The sequence below is a fragment of the Gekko japonicus genome, unplaced genomic scaffold (genome assembly GCF_001447785.1).
Source record: "Gekko japonicus isolate JY-2015 unplaced genomic scaffold, Gekko_japonicus_V1.1 scaffold2896, whole genome shotgun sequence".
NCBI classification, from domain to species: Eukaryota; Metazoa; Chordata; class Lepidosauria; order Squamata; family Gekkonidae; genus Gekko; species Gekko japonicus.
Window position 1 is genome coordinate 179,812 of NW_015160314.1, and position 16,097 is coordinate 195,908.

The following is a 16,097-nucleotide window of genomic DNA, read 5'->3' on the forward strand; positions in this document are numbered from 1 at the left end:
AAAGAGTGCCTTGGGCCCCTTGCTTTGTGCAGACAAATCTTCTTCTCTTCCCCGGCTGTGCTTGCAAAGGCCCAAGGGCAGAAGACAAAGACACCCGGGGGTACTTACTGGCAGGTGTGTGAAGACAGCAAAGGTGCTCCGCAGAAAGGCGATGAGGTCCACCAGGTAGTCACTGGCCTCGGCACTGGGCTCGGCAGCCATCCAGTCGTAATCCGCCAGCTGCAGGAACTGGTCTATCTTCTGATTCAAGTTGGTGTAGATCTCTTCCTCTGCGGCATGGCGAGCATCCTGGGGGGGGAGCGGGGGACCCCGCAGAACATCAGTGTTGGAATGGCAAGTTGCTCACACTTCAGCCATTACAGAGTTAAATGTTGTTTGTTAGCAAACAGGATGTGACGTTGCATAATGTATTCAATGGCGGAAAAGTTTGTGGGAGTTGTTTATCCTAATGAAGTGACCTGAAACCTTTGTATTGGTCAACTAACATCTTGTTTGTAGGAATGCTTTGATCTAGCATTAATGTATTCACAAGGTTTATGGCCCTTTGTGTGAACCAAAGAGGTAGTTCTCTTCTAGAAGTCCAGAGAGATAGAAATATGTAGTTGTTAGCATATATTACTGAGAGTAACTGCAAGCATGTAACTTTCTATTTTATTTCTTTTATCCAAAGTACCATACCCATGTTTTATTTTGTTTTCATAGTAAGGATATTTTTCTTTTACTAAGTGTGGCTCTTGTGTTTGCAATACAACCATCGACCTTGAATTAAGAATCCCAACAATCAGCCCTCCGGGTTTCCACCCTCCCAGCCTTTCTCACTGCAGTCAGAGGGAGCAAGGGCACTGGATCCTCGCTGTGTTACCCTTTGCGAAGAAGAAGACATCCTTCCTGTGCATGGGAATAGGCGTGCGAGGCCCCTTGCCCAGAAAGACCCTTTAAAAATAAAGATTCGGTCCTCTGGAAGGAAGACTTGCAGAAAGGGACAGCAGAGGGTCTTTTCAGAGAGACAGAGAGAGAGACAGAGACAGAGTATGTTGTAGGTATGTAGGGCTGCCTTTCGGCTATGCTCCTGCAGAGTGCAGAGGTTGGACTAGATGACCTGCAAGGTCTCTTTCAACTCTAAAATTCTATGATTCTGAGAGAGACAGAGAGAGAGTATGTTGTAGGTATGTAGGGCTATCTTTTGGCTGAGATCCTGCAGAGTGCAGGGGGTTGGACTAGATGACCTGTAAGGTCCCTCCAACTCTAACATTCTGAGAGAGAGAGAGAGAGAGAGAGAGAGAGAGAGAGAGAGAGAGAGTCTGATAGAGAGAGAGAGAGAGAGAGAGAGAGAGAGAGAGAGAGACAGAGACAGAGACAGAGACAGAGACAGAGACAGAGACAGAGACAGAGAGAGCTTGCAGATCTCTCTCAGGGGAGCTAGGCTTCGTGATCATTCAGGAAAAGGGACTTCTATATGGGACAATCTGTTGGACTGAATCTGTCACCTTGGACATTTCAAAGGGCGACTCTTTGAGAAACTGTGTTTATGGCTACATAAGCCAATTGGCATTTCTCACAAAAGAGGAAAAGCAGTTTTCAGAAAATGCCATTCAAGGTTTTGGGGAGGAAGCTCTGGCCCTGTGCCCCCATGTCTGGCTACATCCTCATCTCCTTTCCTCTCTTCCCTGCAGGCCCCCCCCCCATTCCTAACTAAGTGCTTAACTGATGTTGCCCCCCCCCCTCAGATACCCCAAGGGGATCTAAAATTCAATGCCGCAGTGGGAGTATTCCCAGGATTCACACCGACTTTTCTGCCATCATTTCCCCTTCCTTGAGAGAGGAGGAGGAGGAGATTGGATTCATACCCTGCTCTTCACTCAGAATCTCAGAGTGACTTACAATCTCAAATAAAAGCTTGAGCTTCATCAGTTTGGTGTCATGGTTAAGTGCACGGACTCTAATCTGGGAGAACCGGGTTTGATTCCCCGCTCCTCCACTTGCACCTGGCTGGATGACCTTGGGCAGGCCCTAGTTCTGATAAGAGCTGTCCTTGAAAAAGAGCCTTTCTCTCAGAGCTCTCTCAGCCCCGTCTACTTCACAGGGTGTCTGTTGTGGGGAGGGGCAGGGAGAGGAGTTTGCAAGCCGCTCCAAGACTCCCTTGGGTAGTGAAGGGCAGGGTAGAAATCCAATCTCTTCTTCTTCATCTTCTTCTTCATCTTCTTCTTCAGCTGGTTTTCCCCCAGAGGTCTGGTATGCCTTCCAAGACCTCTGTGCACCCTGCTTGTGCAACGCGCTGCTCTAGAGCTTTGCACGGATTCCTTATGAGCGTGTCAGGATGCCGTGCACAGTCCTTCTTGTGGCAAGGACACGGACCCGGCCAGCCCCCCCGGAGCAGCAGGCTCACCTTGAAGGTTGTGGCTCCATACAGCTTCGTTGTGTGGACGGTTTCTGGGAGGACATTGGTAATGTTGGTGATGAATTCCTCCAGGAACTGGCAGGATTTCTCCAAGTGTGTTGTGTTAATTATAATCTGGACCAGCTGCCAAGCGAGGAAGACATATTTTGCACTTGAGTTTCTCTACAGTAAATCACCGGCAGGCCAGATGAAGCCACAGCTGACAATATAGGACCCACACGCACACACACCCCGTCATGAAGTCGTTGCCTCTGGCAGGGTACGATATCTCTTGACAAAGAATTGGGGAGTGGGGGGCAGGGGGGGTGTCTCAATTTCATAACAGGTGACATTTGCAAGCCAGCCACAAGTCTCCGGGAAAGGAATTCCCCCAGGACGGGCACTAGCTGCAGCAGGAGCCAAAAATCAACATGCTCACCGCAGACCCCAGGAAAAGGCCTCCACGCATGAAGACAGCCCGCCTGAAGCCCCCTGCCCATCAGTCACCAGCAACGGGACCCTGAGCGACAGCCTCTCCCCCCTCCCCCTCGATCAGATAAGGGTCTGGAGGAAAGACCTGCAGGCGCTTTGAGCGGCAATTAAGAGCCAATTTGGTTGTCTCAGGACTTCAGCCTTGGCTGCTGAAATACCCCCTCCTCTCCCCCCAAACGTGTTTAAAAGAAAATGTTTCAACATGGCAGGCAGATGGCCACCGGGCATGCTTGTTTAAAAATAGGGGGGAGGGCGAGAAACTGAGAAAACTCTCCCCCTCCCTTCCACGGTGGGGAAGGAGACCTTTCTTGCCCCACGAGGAAGCAGGTTTCAAGATGCATCCCATTATTCGGTCACTGAACAGACTGACCAGTAGAAGAACAGAGCAAAGGGGCAGGACCCACAGAGTCCCGGGGCCTCCTTTTAGACTCCGGGGCTCACCCTGACCGGAAACTCCTTTGCTCCCACTTGTCCCAAATCTGCAGAGGGCTTTTCATCTTGATTATTGCAGAAGCCCAGATCATCCTCTTGCACTGGTCAAAAAACAGCACATCTTTTTATCTTACTGGCCAATCGTCAACTGGGGCTGCCTTCTGCAGCAACTTAAAAAGTGTTTCTTGTTCAAATCACAGCACGTCAGAGCTATTTCCAGGAAAAGTGTCACAGGAGCATACACCCAGTCAGGTCTCCAAAACTGGACGCAACCCCTTGCATACGCATGCACACACAAGGGCCTGCGTCCAGTCTTGGAGACTTGACCAGGCGTATGTTCCTGTGACCCTGTCATGATCTGGGCTGTGCCAACAGAGGCCTACTAGGCCCATGGAGCCTGGCTAGCAGTAGGTGAGGCTAGGCCTACAACCTCCAGAAGCCCCTGAGATGTTTTGGAGCCAAAATTGACCAATAGCGAAGAGGGCTGGGGAACAAAAGGGCTGGTGCCAGAGCAGAAGCTGTTCTTCCTTCCAGAGGGCAGAGCCAGAAGGAAGGCTACTGCAGGGAAGAGACCCTCATCCTGAGGGAAGGGTGAGTAGTCCAGTGCCACTTGGAATAGTGAGCTAGGGACAGTATATATTTAAATGCGTTAGGGCATTTGATTCCTTTTCTTTTCACCCATTTACTGTTATTATTCTGCGCCTTGTTGTTTGACCTCCTATAAAATAAACCTTTTCCTTGGTTCACTCTCCCTGGTCCTCACGCCTGTTATTCGGCCTAAAGGGAGGTCTGAAGGTCTTGGGAGGGTGCTCTGGGCCTTCTCAAGGGAACCTAAATCCAGAGTGGTGGCAGCATCAGGTGACACCCCACCTGAGGAGCCGTGGCAGACCCCCTCCTCACCAAACCTGCATCCAGTTTTGGAGACTTGACCAGGCGTATGTTCCCGTGACCCCCTCCCCACCAAACCTGCATCCAGTTTTGGAGTTTGCATCCAGTCTTGGAGACTTGACCAGGCTTATGTTCCTGTGACCCCCTCCCCACCAAGCCGACGGCCAATGCCTGCTGAGGGAGGAGACACCTGGGCTCAGCTCCTGCCCCTGTTTCCACAGTGGTAGACCTGAGAGCAATTCTGCAAGGTGTGCAGAGTCTTCTCAGCCCAAATCCTGCAACTGATTGGCACACGCCCTTCTCATCCAAGAAGTACATTGCGGACTCCAGGAAGGACGGAAGAACATCTGCTGTGGCTGCCATGGGGCTTCTGTGGTCAAGGATGGGCAAAGCCCCCTCTCAGTTACGCAGTACAGGCTTAGCTGCACAAGGAAAGGCCTCAAAGGTGGATTCATACAAAGGGGGTACATGAAATTTGGAACTTGGGGGGAGAGAGATGCATGAAGCAGTGGAGAATGGGGGGGCTACTTGCAGGAAACAGGGGCTTCCGCTCAGGCGAAGAACCCCTCCTCTTTCCCAAGAAGCCCCAGCAGTGTGGGGAGGGGAGCAACAAGTCCTCTCGTTGTCCTTTCTCCTCTCTCCTCCCTCCCAGATCCAGCAGAATGTCCGAAGCCGCTTTGTGAGGAAGGAGAGCCGAGAGCAGCTTTGCGGCCGGCATGAGCCCCTTCTCTACAGACTCGCCTCTGTCAGGCCGACGTTCCTCCTCTTGATGACGTTCTGTAAACAGTGGCTCAGCGTTCGAGTCAGCAGCAGATTGGTAGATTTCCGGATCATGTCGTCCACCTCCGTAGAGCTGGAAAGCAGAGGGGCAGAAAAAGGGACGTTGCTATCAATGCTCCCTCTAAGCCGTGGAGTCTTGTGAGCAAAAAGTCTACTCTGTGAGCGACTGGCATTAAAGCTGTGAGCGAGCGATTTGGCTGCTGCACAAATTAGTTTGCTCTGGAGCCATCCCTTCCTGAGCGAAGACAGAAATGTCTGAGCCGGAGGCTAAAAAACTGTGAGTTAGCTCACACTAACTCAGCTTAGAGGGAACACTGGTTGCTATTAATACACAAAAGAAAGCGCCGCTTTGAAACCAGGCGATTGGAGCTGCAGGACGCTGGACTAGACGGACGACTAGACGGACCACTGGTCTGATCCAGCATGGCTCTTCTGGTGTTCTGTTCTTACTGAAAGAGACCATTGGAAGACAACACCGTCCCCATCAAGACCAGCTGGGGGAGAGGCACAGCTCCCTGGCAGAGAGGGCACTTCGCATGATGAAGGATCAACCCCTAGCATTTCTGTTGGGTATTACAAGTTGAAAACACTCAGTATATCTGGGGTTAAATGTTTGTTTATGTTACTCACAGGAAGTCACATGTTTCTCATGTAACCAATGTTCTTTAGCTGTAGGAAGCCCGGGGAATTTTCTCCCTGATCTAGGAATTTGTTTGGGACTAAAGTGTCCAGGTCTATTACCATTTTATGGCTTCTCTTCCCGTCTTTGTTTGGTGTTCTGAAGAAGAAGAGCAGCCATACTCTCTCCTCTCCTCTAGTTTTGTCTTTGTAGAGTAAGGATGTAGCCGATTATGCTCTGTTGTTATTTTCATCTGAGTTACCCTTTCCCATGCTAGAATTTAGTAAAAACTTTATATTTTAATCACACATGGACTCTGAGTCTGAATTATCTTACTCTGGCTCTGCTGGGCTATCTTATCTCTGCTAAATACCATTTTTCAATATCTCACTATCACCCAACGATTTCCAATTAATAGGACCAAAAGAGACAGGGATTGGGAAAGAACCCCTCTCCGCTGAACACCCTGGAGAGCTCCTGCCCCTTCAGAGAAGACAATATATTGGGCTGGATGGCTCCACGGTCTGACTTGGTCGAAGGCAACACGTGGAAACACACGAAGTCGCTTTATCTTGAATCAGACCATCGGTCCAACAAGGTCACCGTTGTCAATTCAGACTGGGAGCAGCTCTCCAGGGACTCTCCAGGCAGAGGCACTGAACCTCAGCTGCTGCCTGGTCCTTACGGCTGAAGATGCTACCGGGAACTCTATCTGGGACCTTCTGCAACTCATGCAGAGGCTCCGCCACTGAGCCACAGCTTCCTCTCCCTGCTGTTCACACATGAAGCTGCCTTCTACTGAATCAGACCCTTAAGAACAAAAGAGAAGCCAAATGTGGGATCAGGCCAAATGGCCCATCCAGTCCAACACTCTGGGTCACACAGTGGCCAAAAAGACCAGGGGCCATCAGGAGGTCCAGCAGTGGGGCCAGAACTCCAGAAGCCCTCCCAGACTGGGAGTTCCCATCTACACCTTGTGGCTAGTAGCCACTGATGGACCTCTGCTCCATGTGCTTATCCAATTCTCTCTTATAAGAACGTAAGAGAAGTCAATGTTGGATCAGGACAGTGGCCCATCCAGTCCAGCACTCTGTGTCACACAGTGGCCAGAAATACCAGGTGCCACCAGGAGGTCCAGCAGTGGGGCCAGGACACCAGAAGCCCTCCCACTGTTGCCCCCCCCCCCGCAAGCACCAAGAACACAGAGCATCCCTTGCCCCAGACTGAGAGTTCCCATCTACACCTTGTGGTTAATAGCCACTGATGGACCTCTGCTCCAGATGCTTTTCTGATTCCCTCTTGGAGCCGTCCATGCTTGTAGCCACTGCCACTTCCTGTGGCAGTGAATTCCACGTGTTAATCACTCTTTGGGTGAAGAAGTACTTCCTTTTATCCGTTCTAACCCAACTGCTCAGCAATTTCATGGAGTGCCCCCAAGTTCTCATCTTGTGACAAAGGGAGAAAAGTACTTCTTTTTCGACCTACTCTATCCCATGCATTTTATAAACCTCGATCATGTCACCCCTCAGCTGTCGTTTCTCCAAGTCAAAGAACCGAAAGTGCTTTTAACCTTTCTTCATAGGGGAAGTGTTCCGACCCTTTTATCATTCTAGTTGCCCTTTTCTCCACTTTTTCGATCGCTACAATATCCTTTTTGAGGTGTGGCAACCAGAATAAAGTAAACCAGAGCTGCACACAGTATTCCAAATGACCCCTCAGGGTCCGTCAAGGTCATTCTTGGTCACTCAGACTGGCACCGACCCTCCATGGTCTCGGGCAGAGAAAGGTCTTTCCCATCACCCACTCCCTGGCAATGTTCCCTCTAAGCTGTGGAGTCTTGTGAACCAAAATTCTACTTTGTGAGCTACTGGCATTAGAGTTGTGAGCGAGCGATTTGGCTACTGCATAAATTAGTTTGCTCTGGAGCCCTCCTTCCTGAGCTGGGACAAAAATCTGTGAGCTGGAGGCTAAACGACCGTGAGCTAGCTCACACTAACTCAGCTTGGAGGGGACATTGCTCCCTGGTCATTTTGGCTGGAGAGGCTGCCAGGGATTGAAGCCGGGACCTTCTGCGTGCCAAGCAGAGGCTCTTCTCCTGAGCCCCACAGCAGGCCCTCCACGAAACTCCACGGACACGACCAATGGGGTCCTGGGGTAGTCAGCAGGCCCCAGCTCCTTCCTGCAGCCAATCACAATCCCAGTCCTTGTGAGGCCGTGACAGAGGGAGCCAGGGAGCCTGACAAGCCCAGCCTGCCCCAGAAGTGCTTCACCCCGTCTTTAGCGGCTAAACACCCAGGGGGGGTCCCAAGCCGACTGCCCGAGGGAGGTCCAACGGAGCGGGGCACTGCAGACTGCCTGGAAGGAGGAAGGGGAGGAATTACCTTTTCTGCGAGCTGCAGGAAGTCTGGGCTGAGCTGCTATTTCCCCCCCCCCCCCATCACTGCCTGCAGGCATTTGAAAGGGGCATGGCCAGAGACCAGGGCTGACGGTCAAGAGCCGAAGGGCTCTTTGCAGTGAGCTGCGCCAGGGGTCACATGACCCAGACCAGACTTCAACAATTCCTGTTTCTTTCCATTTGTCTATTTAAATTATGTTTTCTAAGCTGCTTTGAGTCCCACCAGGGTAAAAAGTAGGGCAAATACACTCAAACAAATGAAACCCTCCTGAAGGAGCCATCCTCAGACCAAATGAGCTTAACCCTATACCCTAGATGGGGGCAAAGTGAACACACATGAAGCTGCCTTAGACTGGAGTGGACCCTCGGTCCATCGGAGTCGGTGTGGTCTACTCAGACTGGCAGTGGCTCTCCAGGGTCTCAGACCTTTCCCATCACTTCCTGCCTGGTCCTTTTGACTGGGGATGCCGGGGATTGAACCTGGGACCTTCGGCATGCCAAGCAGAGGCTCTTCCACTGAGCCACAGCCCCTCTCTACAGCTCTCCAGGGTCTCAGGCGGAGGTCTTTCACATCCCCTCCTGCTTGGTCCTTTTGACTGGGGATGCTGGGGATTGAACCTGGGACCTTCTGCATGCCAAGCAGAGGCTCTAACCACTGAGTCACAGCCCCTCCGCAAGTGCTCAAAGTGAGTGGAGGCTATGCAACTCCAAGCATTTTGGGACAAAGCTAGTTATCTGGATCCAGTTTCAATCCAGTTTTAGGACTGAAGCCACTTTTGGTTGCCCCGATGGATGCGCAGAGAATCACTGGGAACGTTCCACGTAAGGAGCCACAGCATCAGAGGCCAAACCTAACAGGTCAAATGCTAACAGGGGAGTTAATCGCGAGCATTTAAAGGAAAGTTTGAGATGAAAGCAGAAGACAACCACACAGACAAAGCTTCTCTGAACAAGCACACGAATAACGCTGTTGTGCAAGTTCAGTGCTGGGGTGCAGAAGTCAAGAGTATGACACATTAACCTACTTTGTGGAGGATTTTGCAGCACGCGTACGTTTCGTATACACTTCAACTCGGCTTTTTATTTGTTTTAATTATATGCGTTTGGGAGGAGGGTTGATTTTAATGGTTCTTGAAATGTGATTTTTTTCTGATATATTTTGAATTGTTGGCTGCCTTGGCAGCCCCTCGTGAGGGTGGAAAGGCAGGCGACCAGCTCTGTAGCTAAGTATATTAATAACCCATAGAGCAGCTCAGCCATCTCACATTATGCAATCGGGAGCTTCCACACCACCCTTTCCAAGGCCTTCTCACTTCTCTTCCACCATGGCATCACGTGGAGATGTGACATTCCACCATGGCATCATGTGGCATTCAAGCGGAGGCTGGACGACCATCTTTCGGGTATGTTGTAGGGCTGTCTTTTGGCTCTGCTCCTGCAGAGTGCAGGGGGTTGGACTAGATGACCTGCAAGGTCCCTTCCAGCTCTAACGTTCTGTGATTCTATGATTCTATGTCTCCAACTGAGCCTGAAAGACCCAGGCTGCCCAGAGACACCACAGCCCAGCTCGAACCCCAGTTCTCCCACACGTGTCCTCAAACCTCCTGGGCCCAGGCTCCGCACCACACTTGCTCTGGATAGCTGTGACCAATGTTCCCTCTAAGCTGAGTTAGTGTGAGCTAGCCCACAGTTTTTTAGCCTCCGGCTCACACATTTTTGTCTTGGCTCAGGAAGGATGTGGCTCCAGAGCAAACTAATTTATGCAGCAGCCAAATAGCTCACTCATAGCTTTAATGCCAGTAGCTCACAAAGTAGAATCTTTGCTCACAAGACTACACAGCTTAGAGGGAACATTGGTTGTGACCCACTCACTTTATGACTGAAAGTGCTCTGATCATTTTAAACTGCAGTGGATAGCTTAAAACTGTATTGATTATTCTTAGGTAAGCAGGCATGAGTTAAAAATCTGGAAAATAGTTACATGGTACAAACCTCCCTCTACCTGCATTATCACTGATAGAGAGGAATGGGGAAAAGTAGGATGTGGGGAGTCAAGACTTCAACATGCATCAAAGCATTGACACCAGCCCATAAAAGAATGGATAGCGACTTTACACCATCAAAAGCAAGGCCATGTGAGTAAGCTATAAGTTGTTTCCCCCTAGGCAAGTGTTAACAGAATAATCACTGATACCAACCCTTGATGCATTTTTGCTGTGATGATGAGTGAACCAGAAGCCCTTGAGGGTATCACCAACTGTTTATGTTTTAAAGGGTACAGGCCCAAACTGAAGTGTCGCAGTCCCTGACCCCCTGGCCATGGCTAAGCAACCTTATGTGGCAGGGAGAGAGTCCAAGTAGAGGCAAGAATTGTGCCCACACTGAATGGACATAAGGAGGTGTGCCAGATCAGCCGAAGAGAGCGCATGTGGCAGGAAGGAAGGAAAGGAAGTCCATCTGAGTGGCCCTTGACAAATTAGCTCCTGAACTGCCCCCCCCCAAAAAAATGTATCAAAACCAGTGTCACGTATCGGTTGGAGTTGTCAGACTAGGATCTGAGAGCTGCAGGTTCAGATCCCCACTCTACCATGGAAGGTGGTGTGAAAATCCCTCCCGAGCACAGAGCCATGCAGTGCCATACAAATGCAGCTGACTCTGTCCAGTTCAGGACAAGTGTTAGCCAAAGTCACACCTAAGCTACAGAACTTTAGGAGACCAAAATGAAGAGGAGAGACTCCTGCAGACTGGAAGAAAATGAGGGTCTGCCGGGAGTGAGGGGGGGGAGGGAAGATAATAAACCCCCTGAGCACGCTGAAGAAGCAGCTACATTTTACATGCAGCAAGGAGAAGGAAGGATACCATCTTCACTCCACAAAGCAGTTATGAGCACATGGTCCTGAGATCACCGGTGAGTGACACACCTAAATACTGAAACCAAGGTAATGGACGATTTCTAAATCCATGCAACTTCAAGAATTATACAGCTTCTTATTGCTATCTTTAAAGGTATGTAAGAGACAGGCATAGAGGTGCTTTTATCACCTTTTCTTTTATCATGCTCAGTCTGTTGTATTTGCAGATGCAGTGGCTGCTTTTTAATTTTCTTATTAAGCTTATTTTCAATTTGAATGCAGTCAGTCTGATCTCTGTAACCCACATATAAGCCCCTGTTCAGTCCATCCATACCAGAAGCTGAAAGGGCAAAGTGAAGCAACTAACCCTACTCCCCTACAGTGCTCAACTAACTGTGCTGGTCCCCTCGACACCAAATACGAAAGGAGCGAGAAATGCAAACAAGACTCTAAGCAGCAAAGCACCCGAAGCTCAACCCCTCAGGTGGAACGAACCCCTAAAAACTGGTCTGATTATGACAAAGAGAGAGAGAGACATAGGGAGTGGAGAAAGTGAAGTATGGTTGGGTTAGAGACCCAGGACAGCTGAATAACTTTCTCACTTCAGGCAGAAACAAGTGTTTTTGAGCCCCATTGGCCCACAGCCATGTTTGAATGTATTACAAGATCAGCTCTTGGGAGCCTCTGTGATGGGCAGCCAGTATAAGAAAGTACAGTGTCTAAAAGGTCCACGCCTTGAAAGTCAACATGGAGCTGGTAGAGAAAGACCCCTCGGCTGCCCAAGGGGCCTGCCAAACACATCTCTGTTGCCAGACTTTGCAGCTTGATAACTGTCAGGGGTCTCCCTGGCCCAGAAGGCCAATCCTTGACCCTCCCTCCCTACCTGCTGGGTGCCGTCTTTCCACTGCAAGGCAGACTCTTGCACAAAGGGAAAAGGGGAAGGCTCTCTTTGATCTCTCATCAGCTTGAGATGACAGGCAACTTTAGCTGAGCAGGACAGTTGACAGGCAGATGTGATGGGGAGATAATTCCAAACTGGGACAGTTCAGAAGCAGGAATACCTCGAGGGCTCCTGGTAATTCAGTCCCTGTGACCTTTTGCTCTCCAGCCTGTTTTACCCGACAAGTGGTGAGATTACAAAGCTGAAGATGACAGGGCAAACAGCAAAGAGCATTTCTGATCTCCCCGTCCGTCAGGCGTGCCCTGTGCTGCCCACCTGGCAAGGCGGGACACCCCTCCCTTTCTCCGCCCTCCCTCAGGTTGGGACTGTCTGTTGCTGGGAAGATTTGGGGGCTTCTGGATTCACCTCCACCAGGGGAAGGGGAAGGGCCACCACTGCCTACTACCAGGCCATTTTAGGATCGGCCGCAGGAACTTCGGCAGAGGCAGTCTCAGACCTGACCCCCATGAGCTTTTGACCTGGATTGGGACCCTCCATGTGTCCAGTGGGAGCCCTGCCATGCAGTAGCAAGCATCCACTTTAGGTCACCAAAAACTGGAGGCAGAAAGGATAGACATCTAAGTTTTCCACTAAAGAGCCAGAACTGGTAGGAAGGATTGAGACTGGAGAAACGGCTGCTGGGGAGAGAAATTCTCTGCCCGTTTATTCCCTACAATGGGCCGCTACCAAGGCTCCCTCTAAGCTGTGGAGCCTTGTGAGCAAAAATTCTACTTTGTCAGCTGCCGGCATTAAAGTTGGGAGGGAACGATTTGGCTTCTGCATGAATCAGTTTGCTCTGGAGCCCCATCCCTTCCTGAGCGGAGACAAAAAATGTGTGAGCCAGAGGCTAAAAACCCGTGAGCTAGCTCACACTAACTCAGCTTAGAGGGAACCCTGGCCACGACTTGTCTGAAGACAAGTGTTCTATCTGTTCGCAAGAGGCAAGAGCTGCCAGGCTCCACAAGGGGCACGCCAGCCCTCACCCTAGCACTACTCTGCACGGGGGCACCACCATGAGGGAAGCATTCCCTCGGGGCAGGAAGTCTGAACGGCCTGGGCTCTGAGAGAAAAGCCTCCACCAGGCCTCACTGCTTTTCGGGGGGTGGGGGTGGAGTGCTTCTTCCACACCTCGACAAGGCATTTGCTTGGAATCCTAATTAAGAAGAAACACCTTTCTCTGCTCTTTGCCGCAGGGTCTGCTCTCCCGAGCCCAGAGAGCCGCCTGTGACAGTGACGGCTGATGGCCCCGGACCCTTGCACCAGCCGCCCTGACCTTCGTAAAGGCTGTGACTGACAGCCTGACCCCAGTCACTGCAGGGTGCGCTGTACGTGACAGGAGGAGAAAGAAAGGCAGACAGAGAAGTCCCTGCTGGCTTAGCGGGCAAACTTCCTAATAAAAACCAATTCAAGTTGTCAAGTTGAAGGGAAGAGTCAACAGTGACTTGCAAGGAGGGACAGCCTTCAGAGGAGGCTGCAGGGGCCAGAGGAAAGATGCTCCAATGAGGACCCAGAGTGGCATTCAGGGGAATGCCCTTCGCCAGTGCAGTCAGAGAAAACTCAGGGAGGAAAAGGAAGCAACATGCGGGCCTAGAGCAAGACGCACGAAGAACCACGTGGCCTGCATTTCAGTTGGAATCGCAGGGATGGGCAGGAAAAGGAAGGGCCCATCAGAAGCAATCCTGGAAACTCTGTGAGCAGGATGAAGACCAAGGCCACTGACATGATCCCTGAAAACCAGAGATGAGACCTGGAATCTTCATTCAAAACACAGTAGCTTAAATAAGTAAGAACATAAGAACATAAGAGACACCAATGTTGGATCAGGCCAAAGGCCCATCCAGGCCAACACTCTGTGTCACACAGGCTACAAGCATGGAGGGCTTCAAAAGGGAATTAAATAAGCATATGGAGCAGAGGTCCATCAGTGGCTATTAGCCACAAGGTATAGATAGGGGCTCTGGGGCAAGTGATGCTCTGTCTTCTTGGTGCTTGGGGGGGGGACCAACAGTGGGAGGGCTTCTAGTGTCCTGGCCCCACTGCTGGACCTCCTGATGGCCCCTGGTATTTCTGGCCACCGTGTGACACAGAGTGTTGGACTGGATGGGCCTTTGGCCTGATCCAACATGGGCTTCTCTCTTATGTTCTTATGTTCTTAAAATGGGATTGTTCAGGAGGGCCAGGGTACAGCCCAGCCTTGACTCAGTCCGCGCCGGCCAAGACGCGGCCTTCCAGGGGCCTGCACTACACCTACCCAAAAAACCAGAGGAGGCGGCACCAGTGTCCCCGTGGGTGAGCCCCAGCACACCAGCCGACACCGTGACAGCCAGCCCAGAGGAAGCACAAGGCCACCACCGCAAACAGGGCCTGAAGCACCCCAACATGGCCACTGGTGACATCGCTGGCTGGTGCCCAGGAATGGGGCTTGGTGGAACAGGGGACAGCAGAAGCAGTGGGGCAGCGGGCAAGGGGTTCCAGCCAGCCCAGCAAGGACAAGTGGGAAGAGGGGGCCCTTGGGGACGCCGAGCCTCAGCAGGCCGGAGGTGGAGATGTGGGGTGGTCGCAGCCCCATCCACTGGGCAGGCACGGAAGGGAGCGGGTGAGTGGCAGGCCCCAGAGTGGGCGGAGTCTGGCCCTCCTCCTTTAGTTACCTCCAGTGGGGCAGAACCAGGAGCAGACTGGGCCCAGGACCTGGGGGGCAAGCCCGAGGGTCATACAACAGGGAAATCTGCAACCCAGGGAGGGGGGAAACTGAGCCCGCAGAGCAGTGTTCCCTCTAAGCTGAGTTAGTGTGAGCTAGCTCACAGTTGTTTAGCCTCCGGTTCACACATTTTTGTCTTCACTCAGGAAGGATGGCTTCGGAGCAGACGAATTTAGGCAGCCGCCAAATCGCCCACTCACAACTTTCATGCCAGTAGCTGATAAAGTAGAATTTTTGCTCACAAGACTCCGCAGCTTAGAGGGAGCCTTGCTGCAGAGTGAGAGAGAGAATGTGAGCCAGTCCTTAGAAGGAAGAAGCGCTGGGTGACGGAACCCCCTCCCACTCTGAGGGGGAGGCCACCTGACCCCCCAACCAGGTCAGTGGGAGGCGGGAGGACCCGGCCAGCATGGGAGGAGCCACACAGGAGAGCATTTTTTTAATCAAAGGGATCGGATTGTAGTTTTAACGCCACTGAAAGGATGGGGGGGGCACTTCTTTGCATGATTGGCTGGATGTATTATACTGCCCTTATTGCATCGCTTTCTGCTTTTTAGGGTCCACAAGAAAGGCAAACCTTAAGTGAAGTAAATAAATATACTGTTCATAATATTAATATTACTACTAACAGGCGAGGCCTGGCGTGATCTGGTCCATGGGGTCGTGAAGAGTCGGACTCGACTGTGCGACTGAACAACAACAACACTGATAACTGTCACACTACTACTATTACTAACACTACCAATAATGTGACATGAGAGGGGATGACCGGTCCAGAGTCTGTTCTGTTCCTGCCACCTCAGAGGAGACAGACTCACTGCCACACACACACACACACACTAACTCGACACTCTGCTCTCTCCCACCCATGGCCGAGATTTCATCAGTCAAGAGTCTGGTGTCTCCAAACTCTCTGCAACTGGAGGGGCAAACAACTTGCTTCTTCTATAACAAAGCTGAAAGCCAAGACTCTGTCGAGGCGAAGGAGTTGATTTGTTATTCCCACACAACACAGGGAGGGAATGTCCAAGAGCTCAAGAGCAATTTATCATCCAGACAGACACACCCCTCTACCCTCCCTGGGGTAGACAGAGAACACAAATGCCACGGCAGGAGGGTACCGAAGCCACGGGGGGGCCACACTGCCCTGCCTGCAGTTCTGCTGCACCTGGCCTCCTGGCCTTGGGGTCTTCCCTGTCTCCAGCCCTCGGGGACAGAGAGGCACACCGGGAGGGGAATTAGACGCCAGGGTTGCCCCTTTGCACCCCAGAGCCCTCCCACGCTTCAGCCCACTTCCCACTGGACACTCTCCTCTCTCTGCAGCCTGACGCTTCCTTGCTCCTTCCCCATGTTCTGCCACACAAACCATTACAAACCAGAAATGTGGAAGGCAGCTTTCTACACAGATCCCCCGCTTCAGCCCACTTCCCACTGGACACTCTCCTCTCTCTGCAGCCTGACGCTTCCTTGCTCCTTCCCCATGTTCTGCCACACAAACCATTACAAACCAGAAATGTGGAAGGCAGCTTTCTACACAGCGAGCAGCTCTGCGTAGGTTTGCTTAGCGTGTCTAGTTTCTCTCAGGCGGGGGAGGAGCCCCGACAGGCTTACATGCCACAAGCAACAG

General features: G+C 51.5%; 1 protein-coding gene across 1 annotated transcript in view; it reads right to left on the reverse strand.

Annotated features, from left to right (window-relative positions):
- LOC107115157 (exocyst complex component 6B-like) overlaps window positions 1–16,097 on the reverse strand; it is a gene marked incomplete at its 5' end in the record, with an annotated part of 170,698 nt that overhangs the window by 143,991 nt on the left and 10,610 nt on the right. Inside the window, 3 exons of the mRNA XM_015416785.1 lie at window positions 109–288; window positions 2,387–2,521; window positions 4,931–5,042. Of these exons, the coding sequence (XP_015272271.1) occupies window positions 109–288; window positions 2,387–2,521; window positions 4,931–5,042 (427 nt within the window). The remainder of the gene's footprint in view (window positions 1–108; window positions 289–2,386; window positions 2,522–4,930; window positions 5,043–16,097) is intronic.